The sequence below is a fragment of the Thamnophis sirtalis genome, unplaced genomic scaffold (assembly GCF_051295495.1).
Source record: "Thamnophis sirtalis isolate CommonGarterSnake01/CBP01778 unplaced genomic scaffold, rThaSir2_p1.2 scaffold_1, whole genome shotgun sequence".
Taxonomy (NCBI): Eukaryota; Metazoa; Chordata; class Lepidosauria; order Squamata; family Natricidae; genus Thamnophis; species Thamnophis sirtalis.
The window spans coordinates 70,311,890-70,333,369 of record NW_028261381.1 but is presented as its reverse complement, the minus strand read 5'-3'; the positions used below and the strand labels follow the sequence as shown (position 1 = coordinate 70,333,369).

General features: G+C 39.7%; 2 protein-coding genes across 2 annotated transcripts in view; one reads left to right on the top strand and one right to left on the bottom strand.

Moving 5' to 3' along the window:
- Positions 1-10,499, top strand: part of LOC106551952 (NACHT, LRR and PYD domains-containing protein 12-like) — a 103,844-nt gene extending 93,345 nt beyond the window's left edge. The window contains exon 14 of the mRNA XM_087715699.1: positions 8,466-10,499. Within this exon, the coding sequence (XP_087571825.1) occupies positions 8,466-8,583 (118 nt within the window). The 3' untranslated portion in view covers positions 8,584-10,499. The remainder of the gene's footprint in view (positions 1-8,465) is intronic.
- Positions 10,500-10,610: 111 nt separating this feature from the next.
- LOC148049543 (protein-glucosylgalactosylhydroxylysine glucosidase-like) lies at positions 10,611-14,220 on the bottom strand. Its single transcript, XM_087715710.1, has 5 exons — positions 13,868-14,220; positions 13,657-13,753; positions 13,459-13,556; positions 12,079-12,292; positions 10,611-10,744 (listed from the first exon to the last, which is right to left on the bottom strand). The coding sequence occupies exons 1-4, from the start codon at positions 13,951-13,953 to the stop codon at positions 12,085-12,087; spliced, it is 489 nt and encodes a 162-aa protein (XP_087571836.1). The 5' UTR covers positions 13,954-14,220; the 3' UTR covers positions 10,611-10,744; positions 12,079-12,084.
- Between the last annotated feature and the right edge of the window lie 7,260 nt (positions 14,221-21,480).

The window sequence follows — 21,480 nt, the reverse complement described above, 5'->3', positions numbered from 1 at the left end:
CTTGACTTCTGCTTTCTCCCTACTCCCTTGTTCTTCCTCAATTGTGAAGTGGTGTTCGAAAAACTCGCCTTATCTATTGTGTTTATTTTGAACTTTTTTCCTGCCAAGTGATTATGATTACCTCTGGAATGAGCCATCTGAACATTATGTTGTATCTTATTAATTGTGAGGTGAGGAACTGGTAATACCTTCTTTGATCTCTAACTCTTCTTGGTATTTGTCTCAGAATTTGTATTTCTCTTCCTTTGTATGTTATCTGTTCTTCTCTCACTTTCTTATATATTTCATCCCTTACTGATTTTTTTGTAAATTGTATGTGTATTTCTTTTGGGAGTCTGTGTAATTTGAGAGTCTAGCGTAATTTGTATAAATTTGGTACACTTTGTCTATGTTCCGTCATATATTTTGTTTGGTTTTTGGTAATATGTGTGCCAGAATTTCTGCAATTGTCTTTCCTAAATCCTCCTCCTTATCTTCTACTATGTTTTGGAATCTAAAAAGAAAACTGCCTTCTCCATCTTGAGGAAAACTATTTTTTCTTCTAAATCCCTATTCACTGTGGACAGCTTCTGTTCTATTCTTTCCATTTTTCTCTCCATTGTTCTAACTTTGTTTCTACTTTTTTGGATTTTTTTTGTTCATCTTGGTAATTTCATTTTGTATTTTTCCTTTTTTGTCATCTATTCTTCTAATCTCACCTTTCACTTCTCCCACCTCAGTTTTGATTTCTTCATGGTTTTTTCTAATCTCCTCATGATTTTTTGTTATTGTCTCTTGTGTCTTCATCATCGTTTCTTGAATCATAAGTAACGTTGCTTGCCTACTCTGTAGATTTGTTGTTGAGCTTGATTTTTCTATGCTTAGCACGCTCTTATTGAGCACTGGTTTGAGGGTGATGATGTTGCAGATGCAGGATTATAGGTCGCCTTCTTATTTATTTTACTAATGGTTGTTATGCTCTGCAGGTTTATCATGTGCACAATATTTTTCCAAAATAGCATATACTGATACAATTATTTAGATATCTCAGTTGTTTTTACTTTAACCTTTTAGTCTCCCCTCCCACTTCTTCTATTCCTCCCTCTTTCTAACCCCAAGAATATCTGGTTATTCCCTCTTTGGTATATTTTATATCTATAACAAAGAAATCAATCTATGTATAACAAACTATACATGCAACTATGTCAATATATTTTTTAAATATGTATATGGAATGAAAAATATATAAAGTACTTAATCAACTTAATCACTTATATGTTGAATAGTATTAAATAATAACTTGTTTCCAACTTCACTTTCTAGTATTCCCTATTTTCAATCCAACGATCAATTATAATTCATGGTTCATATGCAATCAACAATTCTAACATATATCCACTATTCAATTCAATCTACTTTTATATCTAATTCTATATTCAATATTTGCAGCCCACTCTTTTTTTTTACATTTTCTATTTCAGGTATTTCCTATATTCAATCTAGCAATCAGTTGTAATTCCTAATTCATATATAATCACATATAATTCATATATAATCCAATACAGTTCTTCAATATTTGCATCTATCCACAATTCAGTTTAGTCTAGGTTTCTACTTTCTTTTAGGTAAAGTCTTTTAAAGTTTTTTTTCTTACTTCCACAATCAAGCCTCCAAAAATTCCTTTCTTTTTCCCCTTGTAACTTTTCAGAAAATTGCATCAGTCACTTATCAGGTCTCTTTACTCAGTTTCTAATTTCTCAATTCACTAGATGGCGCTGTTGTCGTGTTCTCCATTTGATATTTCCAGTCTTTTTTGCAAAAAAACAAGTTTTTATGCCATATGTCCGCTCCTGTGGCTCACCAGGTACCTTTTAATTATATTATTCTACCCACCTTCGTAGCTATCACTATTTCACCAATGTCCAAATTCCGTGGATTTGTTGTTAAATAACCCTCTGGTGTTCCCTCCTTCTCTTTTGTCTTTTTACTCCCAATCTTTTCAGCTGCCAAAGGAAATCCTCGTGTGCTCCTCTCTCCTTATTGCTGCTGGGTTTGGGCTGTGTTTCAGCCAGACTCCTTACAGCCTCAAATTTCTAGCTCACACTCTTGTATATAAATCTTTTACCGTTTTTAGATGTTATTTCCTTCTCTGATGTTGTCGTGTTGCTTTCTAGTCTCTTCCTCATTTACGGTCGTCACAGCTCTGAATAGATCGCGGGCATCAATTTCTTTTCTGTTGGTTTCAAGGGGTTTCTCTCATCCATTTGGGAGATTGCATATCTCCACAACATTCCCCCGAGATTTCCCTCTCTCCTGTCGCACTGTCCGGGTCCGATGTCGTCCTTTTCAGGATCTCCAACATGAAAACTGGAGCAAAGTGAATGGAGTTGCCATTCCTTCACTCGTTCTGCTATGACGCCACCGCCAAACGTCTTATAGCTTTGTTTTTTTAGTAACTAACCTCACATTGATAACTTACAGATTTTTCCAAAATCTAGGATCCCTTTTTCCTGATGGAATAAAATTTGTTGAAGTTGCTCTTGTTTCAGTGCTATTGACATCTGCTCTGTTGCTGCTGCAGTCACATTATCCTCATTTTGAATATTCCCTGATAGTTTTCCAGCCAATCTTGTAATCCCTTCCTCCCTCCTGTTCCCACACAGCAAAGAATTCACTCATTGTGTGAACACATTGTGTGGACCTTTAAAAAAATAACATATATTTTTATGTTTTGTGTTCCCTTTGTCTGGCACACAAACATGCACCTATATCTGGTTTTTGTTCAGAAAGTCAGGGAAAAAGAGTACTACATCTTTCTGTCTTTCTTCACAACCACATGTGAGATAGGTTGAGATGAAAGTCACCAAGTGAGGTGCTGTGATTTTAGATAGCTTAGGAATTGAATCTCTCTGGTATCAGTCAAATACATTAGTCACCGTACCTTAGTCTTTGCCCATCCTGTCTCCTTTTTCAACTGCTTCCTACTCTAAAGCTAAGTATAAGCCAGGACATCTTCAGCCATGAGAGATTAGGTGAACCAGTCTTTCCCTAACCCTCCAGATGTGATGGGATCTCTCTACAGTATCTCCTACAGCTTCCTATACTTCAATAAAGAAGCCAGCAGGGATTTTAAACTTTTTCAGTTGAGAACAACAATGTAAAACATTGTGCTAAAGTTAAATTGAATTTAATTTAAATATCATCAGCACAATTATGCCACATGGAAAAAGAGAGGGATGTCATAGTGAACACATGGCCCCAAATGTTGGGTATGGCAAGGAGGAAAAGGGAAGAAGAAACTGAATGGATGGAATCCTTCTGTAATTATTACATTGGACATTTAATGCCAGATCCTGAAAGCAAATCTGAAATTTATTCAAATTCATGGATCCTCAAATAAGGAATGCTGTGGATGTCCTTTCTTGATGCTTGGGGGCTATGAGGACATGGATGGAGGACAACAGGTTTTGTTCTGGTAAGGTGGAGTGGCTCTGAGTAGGCGGCTCCTCTTTATTTGGAGTTTTAGTCTCTTTGGTCTTGTAGAGAGTAGCATTGTCACTGAGAGACCTGGTGCATTATCTGAATGTCTTCTTGGACTCCCAATTCCTGCTCAAGGAACAGATGGCAGCTGAGCTGTGGCTAGAAGAGCTTTTGTTCAGCTTCAGGTTGTACCCTAGTTATTACCCCTTCCTGTATTGAGAAGGTCTCCTTTCATTCACTCTAGGAACTGCTGCATTCTGGACTAGTTGTAGCTTCCTGACACTCTTCAAGGGTAGCTCCATGTGGGGTGCATTGCAGTAGTCTGTCTGAGCGATGACCAGGGCATGAATGGCTGAAAGGAAACAGAACCAAAATTATAGATATAAATCATATAAACCAACAGCTGAGAATCCTCACAGCCTCCCGCAGGCTATATAACCATAAGAAAGGATCACCCATCCATTAGGGCACCAGAATGGCAAAACCAAGTTTTCAATGCCTTGTGAAAGACCAGCAATAAGCCTGATCTTGAGGGTGATGGTGTTTCAGAGTAACTGGGCTACGTATCTTAGAGGGTGGTAGATTTTTTTTAACTATAGAGGATTTTAATTTAAATCAAATTAAGTTTAATATTTTACCCCCTTGTCTTTTGAACTATAGTTTTCTTGTTAATGATAGTTTATTTACACATTCCGTGTAATTTTTCTACCTGGTTATTTAACAGAAACTTGTTAGGAACTGTTTTTAGGTTCTTACTGAGAAACATTGAGTTCTTTAAAACTTTGTTTTAAGGACAAATAAAAGCCATAATTCTTAAACTATTGTGACAACATATGTTATGAATTAATACCTTCAGATCATTGTCAAAATTGTCATATTAATAATATCCTTTCTGTCCTTGAGTCCTTCTGGCCTGTTAGGCATTTTCTGAATATTGATCGTATATTCTTTGGGAATGACAGCAAACCTATATCCCAAATAATCCAAATGACAAATCAGTGAGGCAACTATTGGACTAGAAGGTAGTTCATTGACGCATCTATGCTCATTTTCAAAAGCAGCATAATAAATGCTCACAGACATCATGGATGGGTTGCAAGGAGCATCTGAGGTGTTTCTTTTCACTTCCCTTCGGGTCACTTTGCCTAACCTTTGACCTTTCCTTTGGGGTAAAAGGAGAAACAGGAAAACTCTTTTCAGGTTCAGGTTTGCTCCAGGATAATTCAAGTGGTGCAAGGGAATGGCAGCGCTAGCAGGAATTGGCTACAGCCAGCAAAGTTTGGAAATTCTCGTGAAATACACAAAATGGTATTCAAGTAAAAAAAAATCCTGCTCCCTCTCCCTCAAAGTAATCAATAACAGCAGAAAACACAGTTTTACAAAATTCATTGTTGGCTAAATCCAAAAATCTATAAAGTGCTCATTTAAGAGAACAAGCTGCACATATTTGACAGAAGCTGGTTGTTTTGAAACCATTGTTCTGACTGCCAGTCATTCAAAAGATAACAAGTATTTAAAAACTAGTCAAATGTTCTTCCAAAAGGACAGACCAACTCTGCCCCTCAGAAGCTCACATGATGCCTAACCAACGCTTTGCAGCAGTGACGTGCAGTGAGGTTTATGGCTGGTGAGGCACTGACACAGTGGTGGGTTTCAAATATTTTTAGACTTGTGGACTTCAACTCCCAGAATTCCACAGCCAGGCATGCTCAGTTCCGATTTAAAACGACAGCATTTGTTTTTTTCCTTTGCAAAATAAGTTTCCTTTTTTCATTTTCTTTTAATTCTCCCTTCCCCTCCTTCCTCCCTCTCTCCCTTCATCCCCCTCTCTCAAACACACACACACACACACAAACACACACACACACACACACACACAGGTTGGATTGGACTATCTCTCCTACCTCCTTCCCTCTCTCACTCACTCTCAAGCAAACACACAAACATCTCCACCATTGCAAATGCAGCCTGCTGTCTGGGTGGGAAATGCCTGGAATGCAATAAAGCCCACCCACTCACCTCCTGCTGGCAGGCTGGGGTGAGAGGAGAGGCAGAGAAGCTGGAGGGGAGCTGATCTGAGCCTTCCAAAAGAAAGGCTGGGGGAAAGTGTGTGTGCTACAGCCTGGCTCTTTCCCTGGCTTCTGTGGATGACTCTGCTTAACTGTTAAAAAAGCCTCTAAAAAAGCACCCTCTACTATGAGGCATGAGAACTGCATGCCTCACCTACGTCAGTAATTTTTAGGCTTTTAGCCCTTGCTTAACTCTGCTTGAGTGATCATAAAACATCTACAGTCAGACTAGATGAGACATGCAGTTCTCCTACCTCATAGTGGAGGGCGTTTTTTCACATTTTTCTTTTCTTTTCATGATGAGAACGGTCAGGCTGTGCCTCACTTGCCACACCTGACTGCACGTCACTGCTTTGCAGAGCACCAGTCAGGCAATGCTCAGGGAAAGGCCTCTGCAGAAACTAGAGGTCTTCCCTGTCCTGCAGTCCAAAGGCCACTAAGGGGCAGATGGTACCCAGGTAGTCTCCAGAGGCCAGTCAAAACCTGGGCAGCAGCATCACCAAGTTCATCCATGAGATACAGCAGATCTTCCCTATGACAAGGTTTGTTTCAGGAGCAGAAGAAAAATATTACTATGAAGCTACAAAAGATGAACGTAGGCTTGTAAGGGCAGTGGGCTGGGGATGAAACATGCCATGAAAATGTGGCCTTTAGAAATGGTTGAGTCATTTTGAGGGGATGTGAAGTGGAGTTCAAAGCATCAAACATGGGTGACTTTTGGGGCATCGATAGAAGCTGAGATTTTATCAACATATTGAAATGGGTCTCACGTCTCTTAAGTATTGGCACTTGCAGGTGACAATATAATGCATATTTTGACATTTTCTTCCTTCACTACCATCTCTCTCCCTTCAATGACCACGTTGTCTTCTATTATAGTATGATTAGTTTAAAATCGACTTGCTCTTTCATCTATGACCAAGTTAGCACTGGTGTTTTCCCCTTAAAAGTATTTAATGGAAGCATTTTCCGAGCTGCAGTAAGAGATCCCAATTCAGATCCACTCTGGAAAACAGGATATCTCAACTTCTCTTGGGGGGGGGGGTGGCATTCGTTGGCCACGTGTTTCCTCCTGAGTTTGCTGGCCTTATTAACGTTTAACATGAAGTATCTATTCAAACTAAATGTAATTTCCAGTCTCCCAGATAAACTCTGCCTACCACATGGCAACCCTCTGCATGTTCTTGGTCTATCCTTTGGGATCTACCCATTGGGATCTTTAAACATGTGTTAACTCTTGATTTTTCCCATTGGATATTCATTTGAGACAATGTGATTTTGATAGTTCTCTGTCCCCTGATTGCTTTGCATGTGATTAATATTTAAAAAAAGACAATTATTATATGTTCTCATTCTTTTTCTAAAACAATAAAATTAATTAGTTTATACCTAATGTGATTGATCCATTATGGTATTGGGGGGGATTCTTACTCTAATTACTTGTCTTGTCCTATAGGGTCAACAGGTGACACTATAGAATTAGTTTCATTTTGTCAAATTCTTACTGACAATATATGTAATATGTAGTTCCAGAATATTTCAGAGAAATAGTAACCAATCAATAAGTCCAGAATGTAAAATCAGTTCAGAGCACATTTGAAATTAAACAACTTACAGCACTATAAAGTATATGTTGATTACAATAGTGTCCATTTTTAATGTCACTATTCTGTTTATTTCAAATATGATAACTGACATAGAGATCACTCTCATGCTACTATTTTCTTTCATATTATTTTAATCTTCTTAATTTCCTTTTAAAAAGTCTCTCTTATATCAACTATTTCTGGAAGTCTTCCAGATAAAACTTGTCTTAACTCAAAATTGGCCTTTAGATCAGTCCACCAAAGACTCCCCTACTCACTGCAGCACTTACAGTTCGTCCATTATTGACCCCCAGTCACATCTTAGACAGATGATGAAGTCACGAAAGTGAGCTTCTTGGCTACTGATTGGCCAGGGAGAATTCGGCTATATACAGGGTGGGGCATAACCTTTTCCTAGGGGGTCACAGCAACACTTGTAATAACAACACAAATAATTCATACACCATTCGAAAGCCCATCAAAAACTGAGTTTATTGACACGATTTAATAGTCAGTATGACCACCATTAGCCCTTCGAACAGCATTCAAACGAGGTGGATAAGAACACAACAAATCTTCAAACAGTTCCGTTCGATTTTCCAGATTTTTCAACACAGTTTCCAAATTCATTCTCAAAGTTTCAACCGAAACAAATTTAACATTTAATAGCTCATTCAATTCAGTTTTTTATGGGCTTTAAAATGAGGTGTCGCGGAAGTTGTAAACTGCTGTCGATCTTGCTGTGACCCCCTAGGAAAAGGTTATGCCCCGCCCTCTGGAAAATCTGGAAAATCGAACGGAACTGTTTGAAGATTTGTTGTGTTCTTATCCACCTCGTTTGAATGCTGTTCGAAGGGCTAATGGTGGTCATACTGACTATTAAATCGTGTCAATAAACTCAGTTTTTGATGGGCTTTCGAATGGTGTATGAATTATTTGTGTTGTTATTACAAGTGTTGCTGTGACCCCCTAGGAAAAGGTTATGCCCCGCCCTGTAAATTAAAGAAGGGGGAAGGGCATTGCTTAGATTCTAAGATGAAATGACAATATGAAAAAGCTGTTTGCCTAGTTATTTGAGGCGGGGGGAGATGAAAATGAATATGAGAAACACTGGGACAACAAGGATAAAACACACACACACACACACACACCCCAATTAAATTGTAGTGATAGCAAATCTTCACAAAGAGACTGGAAATCAAACTTTTTGATCAGACAAAACAACCTGGAATGAGTCAAAACAGATCACCCTTGAAATTATGTAGGATAAATTAGATTATAATCAGATTGTATAATTGTTAGGGATTTTTGCTGGAAAGTTAATATATATATATATATATTTTAATTATAGGTTGAATGGAGAATACATTATACAGAATGGAAAATGGAATGAAGCAGTTATGGTGGAATCTCCACCTAGAAAAAGGAGAAAAAAAACAAAAAATACAAAGATAAATGCAAGTAGATAAAAACACAAACAATATAACAATATAATATAATTTTACAGCTTCCTGGATCAGCATGTATATTCTGCTTTTGTAGTTTACTATTCAATTATTGCCTTGTCATGGATTTTAACAATTCTAATAAGAATGCAATTATTATATTGTAATAGAATATTATAATACATATAATCAGATTTTACATGCATACATTTTTCTTCGTATTATAATCAATAGTTTTAAAAACTTTTATTTCTTATTTTGCCTTTTATTCTCTAGCCACATGTACAATCTACTCCAAATTTTATAATAGTCTGCCTGTTCTCTTTCCTTTAACTCCATAGTCATCCTGTCCATTTCAGCACATTCGAGTATCTTCCTAATTACCATTTCATTGGGGGTGGGTGGGTAGATTTTTGTTTCTAATTTTGTGTAAAGACGATCTTAGCAGCGTTTAGTACGTGCAATATTATATATTGATATTTCTTGTCCACCTTTGGGTCTCGTTTACCTAATAAACATAATTCTGGTTTCAATTCTATCTTTCCAGGATTCCTTCCAGCCAATCCTTAATTTTAAGACAATATTTCCTTGTGTGGGGATATGTCCACCACATATGATAGAACGTTCCAGATTTATGTCTACATCTCTAACATTCATATGATAGGTTTGGGAACATCTTGGCCAATCTCTCTGGTGGTAAGTGCCATCAGTAGAACATTTAATATAAATTCTCCTTATAAGCTACTGCCATCTTTAAGCTTAGCTTTTTTCCCACAATTTGTCCCAATGTTGTAACTCAATGCTATGACCAAAGTTTCTGGCCCAGGTTATCATTGTCTCTTCCTCCATTTTATATCTTGAAAGAACATTGTATGTTTTGGTAATCATTTTTCATCCTGTTTCTTGCAATAGTTTGTCTAATTCAAATTGTTTCTCATATATGTCATATTGTTCACGGTCCTTTTTCAATCTTGTTTTAATCTGTAAATAAGGCCACCATTCCATTGCAATTCCTTGCTTTTTCAAAGCCTGGGCCAATTTTAATTCTCCTTTGTTATCTAATAGTTCTGGGTAGCTCACCATTTTATTAAGGCCTGTTTTCCACCCTCTCTAGGCTCCGGAAGCTTTCCGGAAGCCTGGGGAGGGTGAAAAATGGCCCAACGGGCAAACCAGAAATGGAAATAGCCTGGCCAATCTGCAGTTATTTACAAAGTCATCTACTGTGGTAATTTGGCTAGCAAAATGATATCGTACTTTATAATTCTGATGAGTTGCAAAAAGTGAATAAATACAGCTAATCCTTAAGACCACAATTGAGCCCAAAATTTCTGTTGCTAAGGTAAAATTTGTTAAGTGAATTTTCCCACTTTTAGACCTTTCTTGCCACAATTGTTAAGTGAATCACTGCAGTTGTTAAATTAGTAACACGGTTGTTAAATGAACCTTCTTTTCCCATTGACTTTGCTTGTCAGAAGGTTGCAGAAGTTGATAACATGACCCCAAGGCACTGCAACCATCATAAATATGAGTCAGTTGCCAAGCATCTGAATTTTGATCATGTGACCATGGGGATGCTGCAATGGTTCTAAGTGTGAAGAATGGTCATGCCAGTTTTTTTTCAATGCCTTTGTAACTTTGAGTAGTCACTAAATGAACTGTTGTAAGTCGATGATTACCTCTAATGCAAGAATTACATTGTACAAATGATATAAATGTTCAACACCCAGTTGGATTCCTACAACTCAACAATATTAAAGCAGGAAGACAAAGGCACTTTTTTTCAATTAAGTATCCATAGAATTTGTATTATCCCAGGCTGTATAACATTAGGTACTGATTAAAGAAACATTTCTCCAATAATATTGCTGAGAAATTAGTAAAAATCTCTGTAATATGCCAGTAATAACATAGAATAAAAAATTGTCATCTTTTTAATTGTTTTTATATGTGTCATTGCTTCTTTACTTAAACTGTACTTATTATTTTTAGAAATAATTCAGAGTGTGTTGGGTATAATACACCTTCCTTTTCCTTTATTCCCCACAACAACAACAACAACAACAACCCTGTGAGGTAGGTTTAGCTGAGAGAGAGGAACTGGCCCAAAGTCACCCAGCCGGCTTTCATGGCAGAACAGATTCTTTCTGAATCCAGCCAGCAGTTGTAAAGAAGGAAACACTTTCCCCTGAAATGAAAAGAAAAGAAAAGGCAGAATGTATTAAATAGTGATTGAAATCTATTCCAGTTTCCATCCTTCATCTATGCTACTTCTCCATGTACTCCTGTGAGACAGAATTAAGAGAATCTATACCAGTGGTAGTCAACCTGGTCCCTACCGCACACTGTGGGCATTCCAGCTTTCATGGTGGGCGGTAGGGGTTTGCTGTAACTCTGCTTTATAAATTTTATAAAGTAAAGTTACTTCCCTACTTTATAAATCACCATTACTGTGGAATTGGTGGGCGGTTTGAAAATTTTACTACTAACAGAGATACAAAAGTGGGCGGTAGGTATAAATAGCAATAGCAATAGCAGTTAGACTTATATACCGCTTCATAGGGCTTTCAGCCCTCTCTAAGAGGTTTACAGAGTCAGCATATCCCCCCCACAGTCTGGGTCCTCATTTCACCCACCTCGGAAGGATGGAAGGCTGAGTCAACCTTGAGCCGGTGAGATTAGAACCGCTGAACTGCAGATAACAGTCAGCTGACGTGACCTGCAGTACTGCACCCTAACCACTGCGCCACCTCAGCTACCCCTGATCTATACATTTCCAGCTGTTATTAATTCCTACTTCTGTCAGCCACATTGTCAGGAATCAGGACAAAGTCAGGAATAAAGCTTGTTTTGGTCCAGGTCCTCCAAACTGCTTTCTCTTCTAGAAATGCGAATTTCAAAATTTCCAGTTAGCAATTGGGGCATCCGACATGATCTGATAGGTCAGCCAGATTTCATCCTGAAGAGCGTCTTTACCTTTCCCCACACAAAGCAATGGGTACTGCTTAACATTATTTCTAGGTGTCAGTATCTAGTTGACCTTAGCTAAGCAGCCTTCTTGCTATGCATTTTCTTCTAGGAGTTCTGGAACAAGAGTTGGAACTAAAGGAATTACATCAACACCTAAATGTCTCAAGGGCTGCAGGCAATAATTGTTTATCTAGGTTTGCTTTGACTGGATTCCCACATGGAAAATCCAGAGAAGATAGAGCTATGCCTTATGAAAAGAGAGGAAATCATCAGAGAAATTGTGTCATAGATATGTTTGGCATTCACTTATCAGATTCCTCAGCTGTCCTGGGAAAGTCACATGCTCTTATATAGATTTTGTTTTTCATCTATAGGGACTGAGGTCTGTTTTTGGCTGCTTGTGGATCTAGATTGGCTCAGTTCCAGCTTTAACAAATATGAATCTCCAAAGGCCATCCTGAAGGCTAGTCTAGCAGTGCTAGTGATATAAAGTTCTTAAATGTTCTTAAGGGACAATGTGGGGTATTTGTATTATAGCAAACAATGTAACACCTTCTTTTAAGGACAGATGCTCTCCTGTTCCAGCCAGTACCACCTCCAGAACAGATAAGTGTAAATTGGAGAAGACTTAGTCATTTGGATGGTGGTTTTCTCTTTGGTGAAGATGAGATTCAGCTTGCTTCCTAAGTAGCAAATTCCAGTAATGTTCAGCTGCTTTATGTCATCAGGATAAACAGGGTCAAATTTCAGGCAGCTTCTGGAGATCCTAGGAAGAGCAGAAAGAACTCAGTGGCTAGAATAGGGAATCCCTTACATTACCACCAGCCTTGAAACAAAATACAGATACATACATCGCTCAGGCAATCATTCAAGATTACCATTCTTCTCCCAAACAAGTGATTTTAAAGCAGAGTCCAAGAATAAGTTCTTCCAAAGCTTGATGGGAGTGGTGGGATGGCAAAAAAAACTATTAAGGTCCAAGTTAAATTAACTACTGGTAGTTTTTAAAAGGCATGTTAAAGCCAAAAAGCCAGAGCTTAGAGTAGAATACACTTCCAGAAACTCTGGAGAGTTACAGGCCAAAGTTGATCCTGCTGGCTAGAGTGGCCGATGCATTTTGCAACTTGATTTTTACATCATCTCTGCACATACTATTCTGTGAAGCAACATCAGCAAAAAAACAACAACAAAGCACTGATGGAGGAGGATATTTGTAGTTCAGGGTTGAATCCTTGGTGCTCTCTGAGCTTGATTGTTTTCTTGTATATGTTTAATTACCTAATTAGGTAACATCATCAGTGCACTTGGTGGGAAAAGACAAGATGGCCTTAATCTCAGTATCCATGCTTGAGGGGTTCTGGCTGCTCAGTTAATGGTATTTCTGGTTAGAAGAAACAAAATGAGTTTGATGACTTCAGTCAGAAGCATCTGCCCATGCACAGCTCCTGCAGTGGGGAAAGCTTATTCCCCACACCCACCTGCCTACCTTGACTTCTAAAAATGGTTATCACTGTAATTTTAATATGCATACGTACATACATACATGGGACTTTTGAATAGATAGTAATCACTCACAACAAGTGCTAAATGAAATCATTCTATCAATTTTTTGTCTTGCTTTACAAAATACTTTTAGTTACAAAACTCACACTATATTTATTTTTAGATGTGACTTTTCTAACCTATATCATTATGTTTTTATAAGAAATTATTTCCAGTTACACATACCCTATATGCAACTTTTCTGAACACACGGAGATACATTTTAAGCCAAATACACAATAAGACAGCTAAGAAATAGATTATAAGAAACTCTAGGGTTAGGGAAGCTACGTCCCCATTCATTCTGCAACACAACATGTTCTGGTACATCACATGATTTCGACTAAGAAGAAAACTCTGACAATTTTTTTCACCATTCCTAATTTATACCTGAACCCAGCATATCCAAAAAAGATGGCTTGCAGAAATCCACCCATCCCGGTCAAGAAATTTACAGCTCCTGATCCATCAGAGTTTTCCACCCAGATCTAAGAAAAAGAAGAATATATATTCATACGTACTATAGATGATTGTTGTCAAGAGTAGAAGAACTTAAAGACAGGAATAAAATGTGCCCAATTGGTTGACCTTGAATGGCTCGGTGATGTTGCTGAAACATTTGCTCATCTGTTGTTGTGCTCTTTTGATTTCCTTCAGCTCCAACCAGCCAATTGCAAACATGCTCTGAAGGAAGAAAGACACTGGTAACACTGAGGGTGCACTCTACCATCCACAAACAGATGCACTGCAGATGGGCATGGAAACCACTTGCTCCCTCCCCCAAGGCCAGCTTTTTATCCAAGTCATGGCAGGCCCCTGGGGATCAGTCACAGGCTCATAGATCTCTAGATCCTTCCTTTTGACTTCTGGGTCCATGGGGTACATGAGAGGAAACCCAAGCAAGACAACATCCGCTTGTTTCACTGGCTCACCTGTGGGAAGAGGTATGAAGCAAAGCTCCGAGGTGACCAAGATGTGGGATGGTGATTGCTAATGAAATGGAACCTCCCGTTTTCATACCACATTCCCTTTGATGGTGAAGGGGATACAGAAAGAAAGCCTCTACTTACCTCAAAGAATCTTGATGGATGGGAAGCAAAGGTGCAGCAGTTGTCACCATACATTAACATGCTGAGAAAAGGTCACCTGTTTTTTTTTATTAACCATAAAGCAATAAAGTCCTAAGAGCCTGTTAAAATGTTCATTTGAAGAAGCAACCTTCAGATATTCTAATATCTGGCCTGCCAGTTTAAATAATGACTTAGCCAATATGTGAGAGAGTTATCTCTTTCCAACACATTTCCACTTGAAGGGGTAGATAACTCATAATCAAAAGCTACATGTAAGTGTCCAAATCCTCTGCTATTTTGACACAACCAATGCCATCCTTATAGTTTCAAGCAGTTTTAGGCAATCAGGAGATAATTGGAAGGAATGGGAAAACAAATCTTCCCATTTCCTTCTGGCAAAGAAATGACAAAATATCAATGAAAGTGAGAATACAACAATTTTGCCTTTGTTGTTGATGAGAGGAAAAGGAAAATCTCTTGGCTTTGCATTATTCTTCTCCTCATCCCCATTCCTACATCAGAGAAAGCACATCCCTGAGCAAGAATGCAACAATATTGACTACTGAGTGTTGGGCAAAATGTTAACTTGATGCTCTTCACATTAGCAGGTAGGTTGAGTGATGGTTTTCATTCTCACAATTAAGTGAACAATTTGATCTGCAGGTTTTAAAGATAGGATGAACACCTCGGTTTCATATTCTGGATGGTAACGTCTGCTCTTATCCAAAGGCACTTTAAGTTTCTTCATAATCTCCTTCCACTCTTCGGGCACAACAAAATGCAACTGGGAGCCCAAGTCAATTGCAACTATTGAAACTATTCCTCCCAACACATGTTTTAATCATTGTGATGTCATGCATAATGTTTACTCCTTTGAAATTAAATGCCATTCTGAAGGTACAGTGGTATACATTTTTTGTTGCAGGACAAAAATCAGTGATATGCTACTTAAAGAAGTTTTGTGGAGTTCCTCTAGTACTGGGGTAAATACAGGCAGATTAAAAATACATCAACTGTCTCCAAAAGTATCTACACAAGTTCTGCAATTGTATTTCACCTTTCTGCTTTTTACTAGTGTTACTTGGGAACAGAGTATTGATTTCTGAACAATGCTGTTACTTTTTCATAAATTTCAAAGAGATGGCTTCTAATGAAAATCAGCAGCAACATTTTTAAGTTTATCATATGTGTATTTTTGTGTATTTTTCTTTAGAGTGTCTTTAAATGATCATAGGACCTGAGATCTTGGATAGCCAACACTCATGGATTATTTAATGGGTTTTTTTTTGTACAATGTGTAAGATGCATCTCTTTCTGCTTGCAGCTTCACAGTAGAAGTAAGGGAGTGGGGAAAGGGCATAACTGGAATGCAGGAGGGAGAAAAGGAATTCACATGAGCTATTTGCAGCCTGAGAAAATCCTGAAATATCAAGGTTGCATGCAAGGGGCTTCAAGTGGTGCAGACTGATTCCCAAAACAAAATGTGTAACCTGGATTGGTGGACAATGGTCAATGGGTGATCCGGGAAAGAAAAGGTTTTTTTTACTATGCTGCATTTTGCATCAAAACCTTAGAACAGGCTTTGCTTCTTCTGCGCCTATATGGATCTATCAGTAAAATTATACTCTTAGAAAAAAAAACAATGTTCCAGGAGTGTATTTTGCTGTAGATGCCAATAGGACATTTGACAGAAATATTGTCTGGACAGTTGATTGCAGAAAATGCAAAGAATTTGCAAACTCTAGTAATGAAATTTAGAAAGCACGGTGAAAAAATGGACTAAGATTAAATATAAAGAAAAGCAAACAATGCTCTACTAATGAAGATGCAGGTAGTATTTGTCTTACAACCAATTTACAACTTGGCTTGGCAAGCATTCAAAGTTATGATGGATGCCTCCCCCAAAAGGTACTCATAACAAATGCCTCTCCTCCATGGTCACATAACCCAATTTCAGGCACTTGTCAACTGGTCCACATTTAGGGGTGTTTGCAATGTCACATGGCCCACAATGTACTTTTATTTTTTTTTACTAAAAGCAGTGTTGCATGCTAACCTTGTTTGTTTGTTTCCAATTTTGGCAAAAATGCCCCATTGGGAGGATTGAATCATTTATTTATCAGTTGCTGCAAAAATGGTTGTGAAATGGAGTCTGGTCACATGATGACATGCTTTACAACTATGACAAGAATGACAGTAATGGGCAGGCTCTATTCAGTTGTAAGTGAAGGACTTCTTGTACTGAAGTGATGAATATTTTCTGCCTTTTACGATCAACCATCAACAGTAAAGAAACAAGCTGTCAGGTTCCAAGTAATGCATCCATCACAAATTGAACTCTGAGGCATTCCTTTGCTCAAAGTACAAATTTATTTAGATAGGCCATGTTGGCGCTAACTGGTGAAAAGCCAGTACTAAAGTTCCTGGGCTTTTCACCCCAATATAAGTTTCATTTGAACTTTCCTGTGGCTGGTGATTGGAGCTGCTGGCTGGAAGGGGGGAGCAGAGAGAAAAAGAGGAGCAGGTAGTGGCCTGCGCGCCTAGTGGTGCAGGAATCATATGTTCATAAACCAAAACAGAAATAATACATTCTGGATTAGTGCGCTTGAAATTGTGATTTTATTTATTTCAAAATGACCGGTTTAGTTCAATGTAATAGCTGTCTTGCACCTGTCTTTCGCAGTACTCTTTTCAAATTTGGATACTGTCCCCTTTGTAAACAAATTACTAGTCTACATAGACACATTACCTATCTAGAATCTCTAATCTGTGCTCTCCAAGCAGAAATTAGGTGTCCAATTCGGCCATTCCACTCTACGGAGATGCCACACTATTGAATTGAATTGAATTACTTTATTTGTATGCCGCCCTTTTCCCTGGGGGGACTCAGGGCGGCTCACAATTCAGGGGGAGGGAAGGACAAACAAGTTACAAACATGGAGACAATACATCATTAAAAAAGCACAACAGTCATACTATTCGAGCGGGGTTGAGGTCTCTAGCCCCAGGCCTGTCGGGACAGCCAGATTTTAAGGGCTACGCGGAAGGTCTGGAGGGTGGTGAGGGTACGAATCTCCATGGGGAGTTCGTTCCAGAGGGTCGGAGCAGCCACCGAGAAGGCTCTCCTCCGGGTAGTTGCCAGTCGACATTGGCCGGCTGATGGAATTCGGAGGAGGCCTAATCTATGGGATCTTATTGGCCTAGTGGAGGTAATTGGCAGTAGGCGGTCTCTCAAGTACCCAGATCTCAAGTACCCAGATACCATGAAGGGCTTTGTAGGTGACAACCAGCACCTTGAAGCGCACCCGGAGATCAACAGGCAGCCAGTGCAGCTCGCGGAGGATGGGTGTTACGTGGGTGAAACGAGGTGCACCCACGATCGCTCGCGCGGCTGCATTCTGGACCAGCTGAAGTCTCCGAATACTCTTCAAGGGCAGCCCCATGTAGAGCACATTACAGTACTCCAGCCTAGAGGTCACAAGGGCATGAGTGACTGTTGTGAGAGCCTCCCGGTTCAGGTAGGGACGCAACTGGTGCACCAGGTGAACCTGGGCAAATGCCCCCCTGGTCACAGCTGACAGATGATGTTCAAAAGTCAGCTGTGGGTCCAGGAGGACTCCCAAGTTGCGGACCCTATCTGAGGGGCATAGTATTTGACCCCCCAGCCTGAGAGATGGAACACTTGGCCAATTAGTGGGAGGGAAGCACAGCAGCCACTCGGTCTTATCTGGATTGAGTACAAGCTTGTTAACCCCCATCCAGTCTCTAACAGCTTCAAGGCCCTGGCTCATCACGTCCATCGCTTCATTGAGTTGGCACGGGGCGGACAGATACAGCTGTGTATCGTCCACATACTGGTGGTATTTTATCCCGTGCCGTCGAATGATCTCGCCCAGCGGTTTCATGTAGATATTAAAAAGAAGGGGGGACAGGACCGAACCCTGCGGCACCCCATATGTTAGGGGCCTAGGGGTCGATCTCTGCCCTCCGACTAACACCGACTGCGACCTGTCCGAGAGGTAAGAGGAGAACCACCGTAAGACAGTGCCTCCCACCCCCACCTCCCGCAGTCGTCGCAGAAGGATACCATGGTCGATGGTATCGAAAGCTGCAGAGAGGTCAAGGAGTACCAAGATGGAGGCATGGCCTCCATCCCTGGCTCTCCAGAGATCATCAGTCAATCAGCCCCCCCCCCCCACCACCACAAAGATCCCGCAGGAGAAGAGCAGTCTGGACAACCGTGGGATCTGGCAGGGTGAGAGCTGTGAACCATAAACACAAAACTTTTGCCGTGACCCAGCATAACAGATATAGTGCCCTTGCTGACCCTAATGGGGACACTAAAGAGACAGGTCAAGGTAGTTGTGATAATGATGACTTAAATAAGCAGGGGATCATGGTCCAAAATGAAGTACTTACTTTGGAAAGGCAAAATGGGGAACCAGGTATCACACATCAGTCGCACCAGGTATCACACATCAGTCGCACAAGAAGAGCAAGGTATGCAAAAAGAGAAGTCACCTTCTGGTTGGTGATTCAATCATAAGGGATGTAAATTTAGGAAAGGATATGGAGGTTTTAAAAGAGGTCAGATGTCTGCCTGGTGCTACTGCCAGCAGAGACAAGAGGTGTATTCTTAAGATAGTCAAGAATGCAAGTAAGGACTGTAATGTTGATGCTATTATACATCTTGGCACAAATGATCTGCCCCAAAAAGATGTACTTTCTGTGAAGAATGATTTCCAGAGCTTGGGGTATGAACTTAGTAGTGTAGGTTGTAGGCTTATCTTTTCAGAGTTTTCAAGTATATAAGGAACAAAAAGGGAAGGGCCAGTGTGTAGCAGAGTTTAATGTGTGGCTAAAGGAGTGGTATAAAAGAGAAGGCTTTGGTTTTATTAGTCATGATGTCTGCAGCTGGTCCAATGAAAAACTGTACAAAAGAGATGGTTTGCACTCATCCAAGAAAGGGACTGAGTTACTTGGCATTAAATTCACAGATTTTCTGGATAAACATTTAAACTGTACAGCGGGGACAGAGAATTAATTGATACAGAACATTTCTGTCCCCAGCAATCTAAAATTCATAGGGTTATCAGTGCGTGTAGCACAGATGTTTATGTGGGTAAGATTATCACTCCCGCTGTCAGGCAAAAACAAGCATTTAATAGTGAGTGCCATGCCATGTGTATGAATCATACAAGTGGCAAGAAAATAGGGGCAGTCAGGCATAATGCAGGTTATGTAGACAGTAAACACAGGGTCAATCAAAATGGGCTCAAATGTCTATACACCAATGCACAGAGTATGAGGAATAAACAGGGCAAATTAGAAATTCAAGTAAAAGAGGGCAGATACGATATTGTTGCCATTACAGAAATTTGGTGGGATGAAACCGACAAATGGAACATACAGCTAGAAGGATTTAAATTATTTAAAAGAAATAGATCAAATAAAAGAGGAGGTGGAGTTGCACTATATATAAGAAATAATTACCTCTCTACAGAAATAGAGCACAAAAATGATGAGAACTATCTTGAATGCATTTGGGTCAATATTAAAGTTGGGGGGGGGGAATGACATTGCCATAGGTCTATACTACAGGCCACCCAACCAAGCAGAGGAAGTAGATGAACTTTTTACTAGTCAGCTAACTAAGGTATGTAGGAAGCACACCACAATAGTAGTGCGGGATTTTACCCTGACATCAACTGGGAAACAAACTCTGCACCAAGTGGAAGATCCAACAGGTTCTTAACAAACCTAGCAGACAACTTTGTTTCCCAAAAAGTAGAGAAGGGAACAAGGGGATTGGCCATATTGGACTTAATTCTCACTAACAAAGAAAAAATGATAGAAGGTGTTGAAGCCACAGGAACCCTGGGGGCAAGTGACCATGCAATATTGGAATTTAACATTGTGCAAACACAAGTAGTAGAACAAAGTGAAACTAGAGTCTTGGACTTTAAGAGAGCTAATTTCAATAAACTTAGAGAGGGCTTGGGAAAAATTCCATGGATGAGAATCATCAAGAGGAAAACAACTCAAGAAGCTTGGGAAATTTTGCAAACTAAGATTACAAAAGCCCAGTCTAACACAATACCAATGAAGAAGAAAATAACAGCTCCCATAAGAAACTATTATGGCTGTATAAAGAACTCTCTGACAAATTGAAAGACAAAAAAGATAAGTATAAAAAGTGGAAAGGGGGGGGGGGGGGAAATAACTAAGGCAGAATATCAGCAAATAGCCCAAGCATGTAAAGATGAAGTGAGGAAAGCTAAGTCTCACAATGAAGAAAGGCTTGCCACAAAAGTAAAAAATAACAAAAAAGCTTCTTCCAACATGTTAAAAACAAGAAAAAGGTTAAGGAAACAATTGGTCCATTGCTGGGAGAAAGTGGCAAGAAGGTGACAAGCAACAGGGAGAAAGCAGAACTATTTAACTCATGTTTTGCATCTGTCTTTACACAAAGGGATAAAACAGTCCAACCTATCAAAAACAGCACCACAAAAATCAGATTAGGAACACAAGTTGAAATAGGGAAGAAAATGGTAAGTGAGCACCTGTCTACCCTAGACAAGTTCAAATCACCAGGACTGGATGGATTCTGAAGGAACTGGCAGACGACATCTCAGAACCACTGAACTATATCTTTCAGAGATCCTGAAGGACCGGGGAACTACCAGAGGACTGGAAAAGAGCTGATGTGGTTCCCATGTTCAAAAAAGGGAAAAAAAACAGATCCAGGAAACGGTTCCACCACAAATGCACGCACAACAAAAGCACGCCTGACTAAACCGCGGTGTCTAAAGCGCGGTGACAAAACCGCGCGATGAATTAGCGACTAATTAGCCCTAAAGCGCGCCTACAAAAGCGCGCCGACAGAACCGCGCTGTAACATAACCCTCAACCTAACCCTCAATCTAACCCTAAACCTAACCCTCAACCTAACCCTAAACCTAACCCTAAACCTAACCCTAAACCTAACTGTAAATCTTACTTTAAATTGAAGCGCGCTTCTGTCGGCGCGCTGTTGTCAGCGAGCTGTTGTCGGCGCGCTGTTGTCAGCGCCCTTTTGAAATCGTGGTTTTAGCACCGCAGTGTTGTCGGCGCGCTTATGACGTTCGCGCTTTTGACGGGTCACGCCAGGAAACTACCTATCAGCCTGACCTCAATAACAGGAAAGATTCTAGAAAAGACAATCAAGCAACGAATTAGCGAACACCTAGAAGCAAACAAAGTAATGGCCAAAAGCCAACATGAGTTTGTCAAAAACAGATCATGCCAGACTAATCTTATTGCATTCTTTGATAATGTGACAAAATTAGTGGACCAAAGGAAT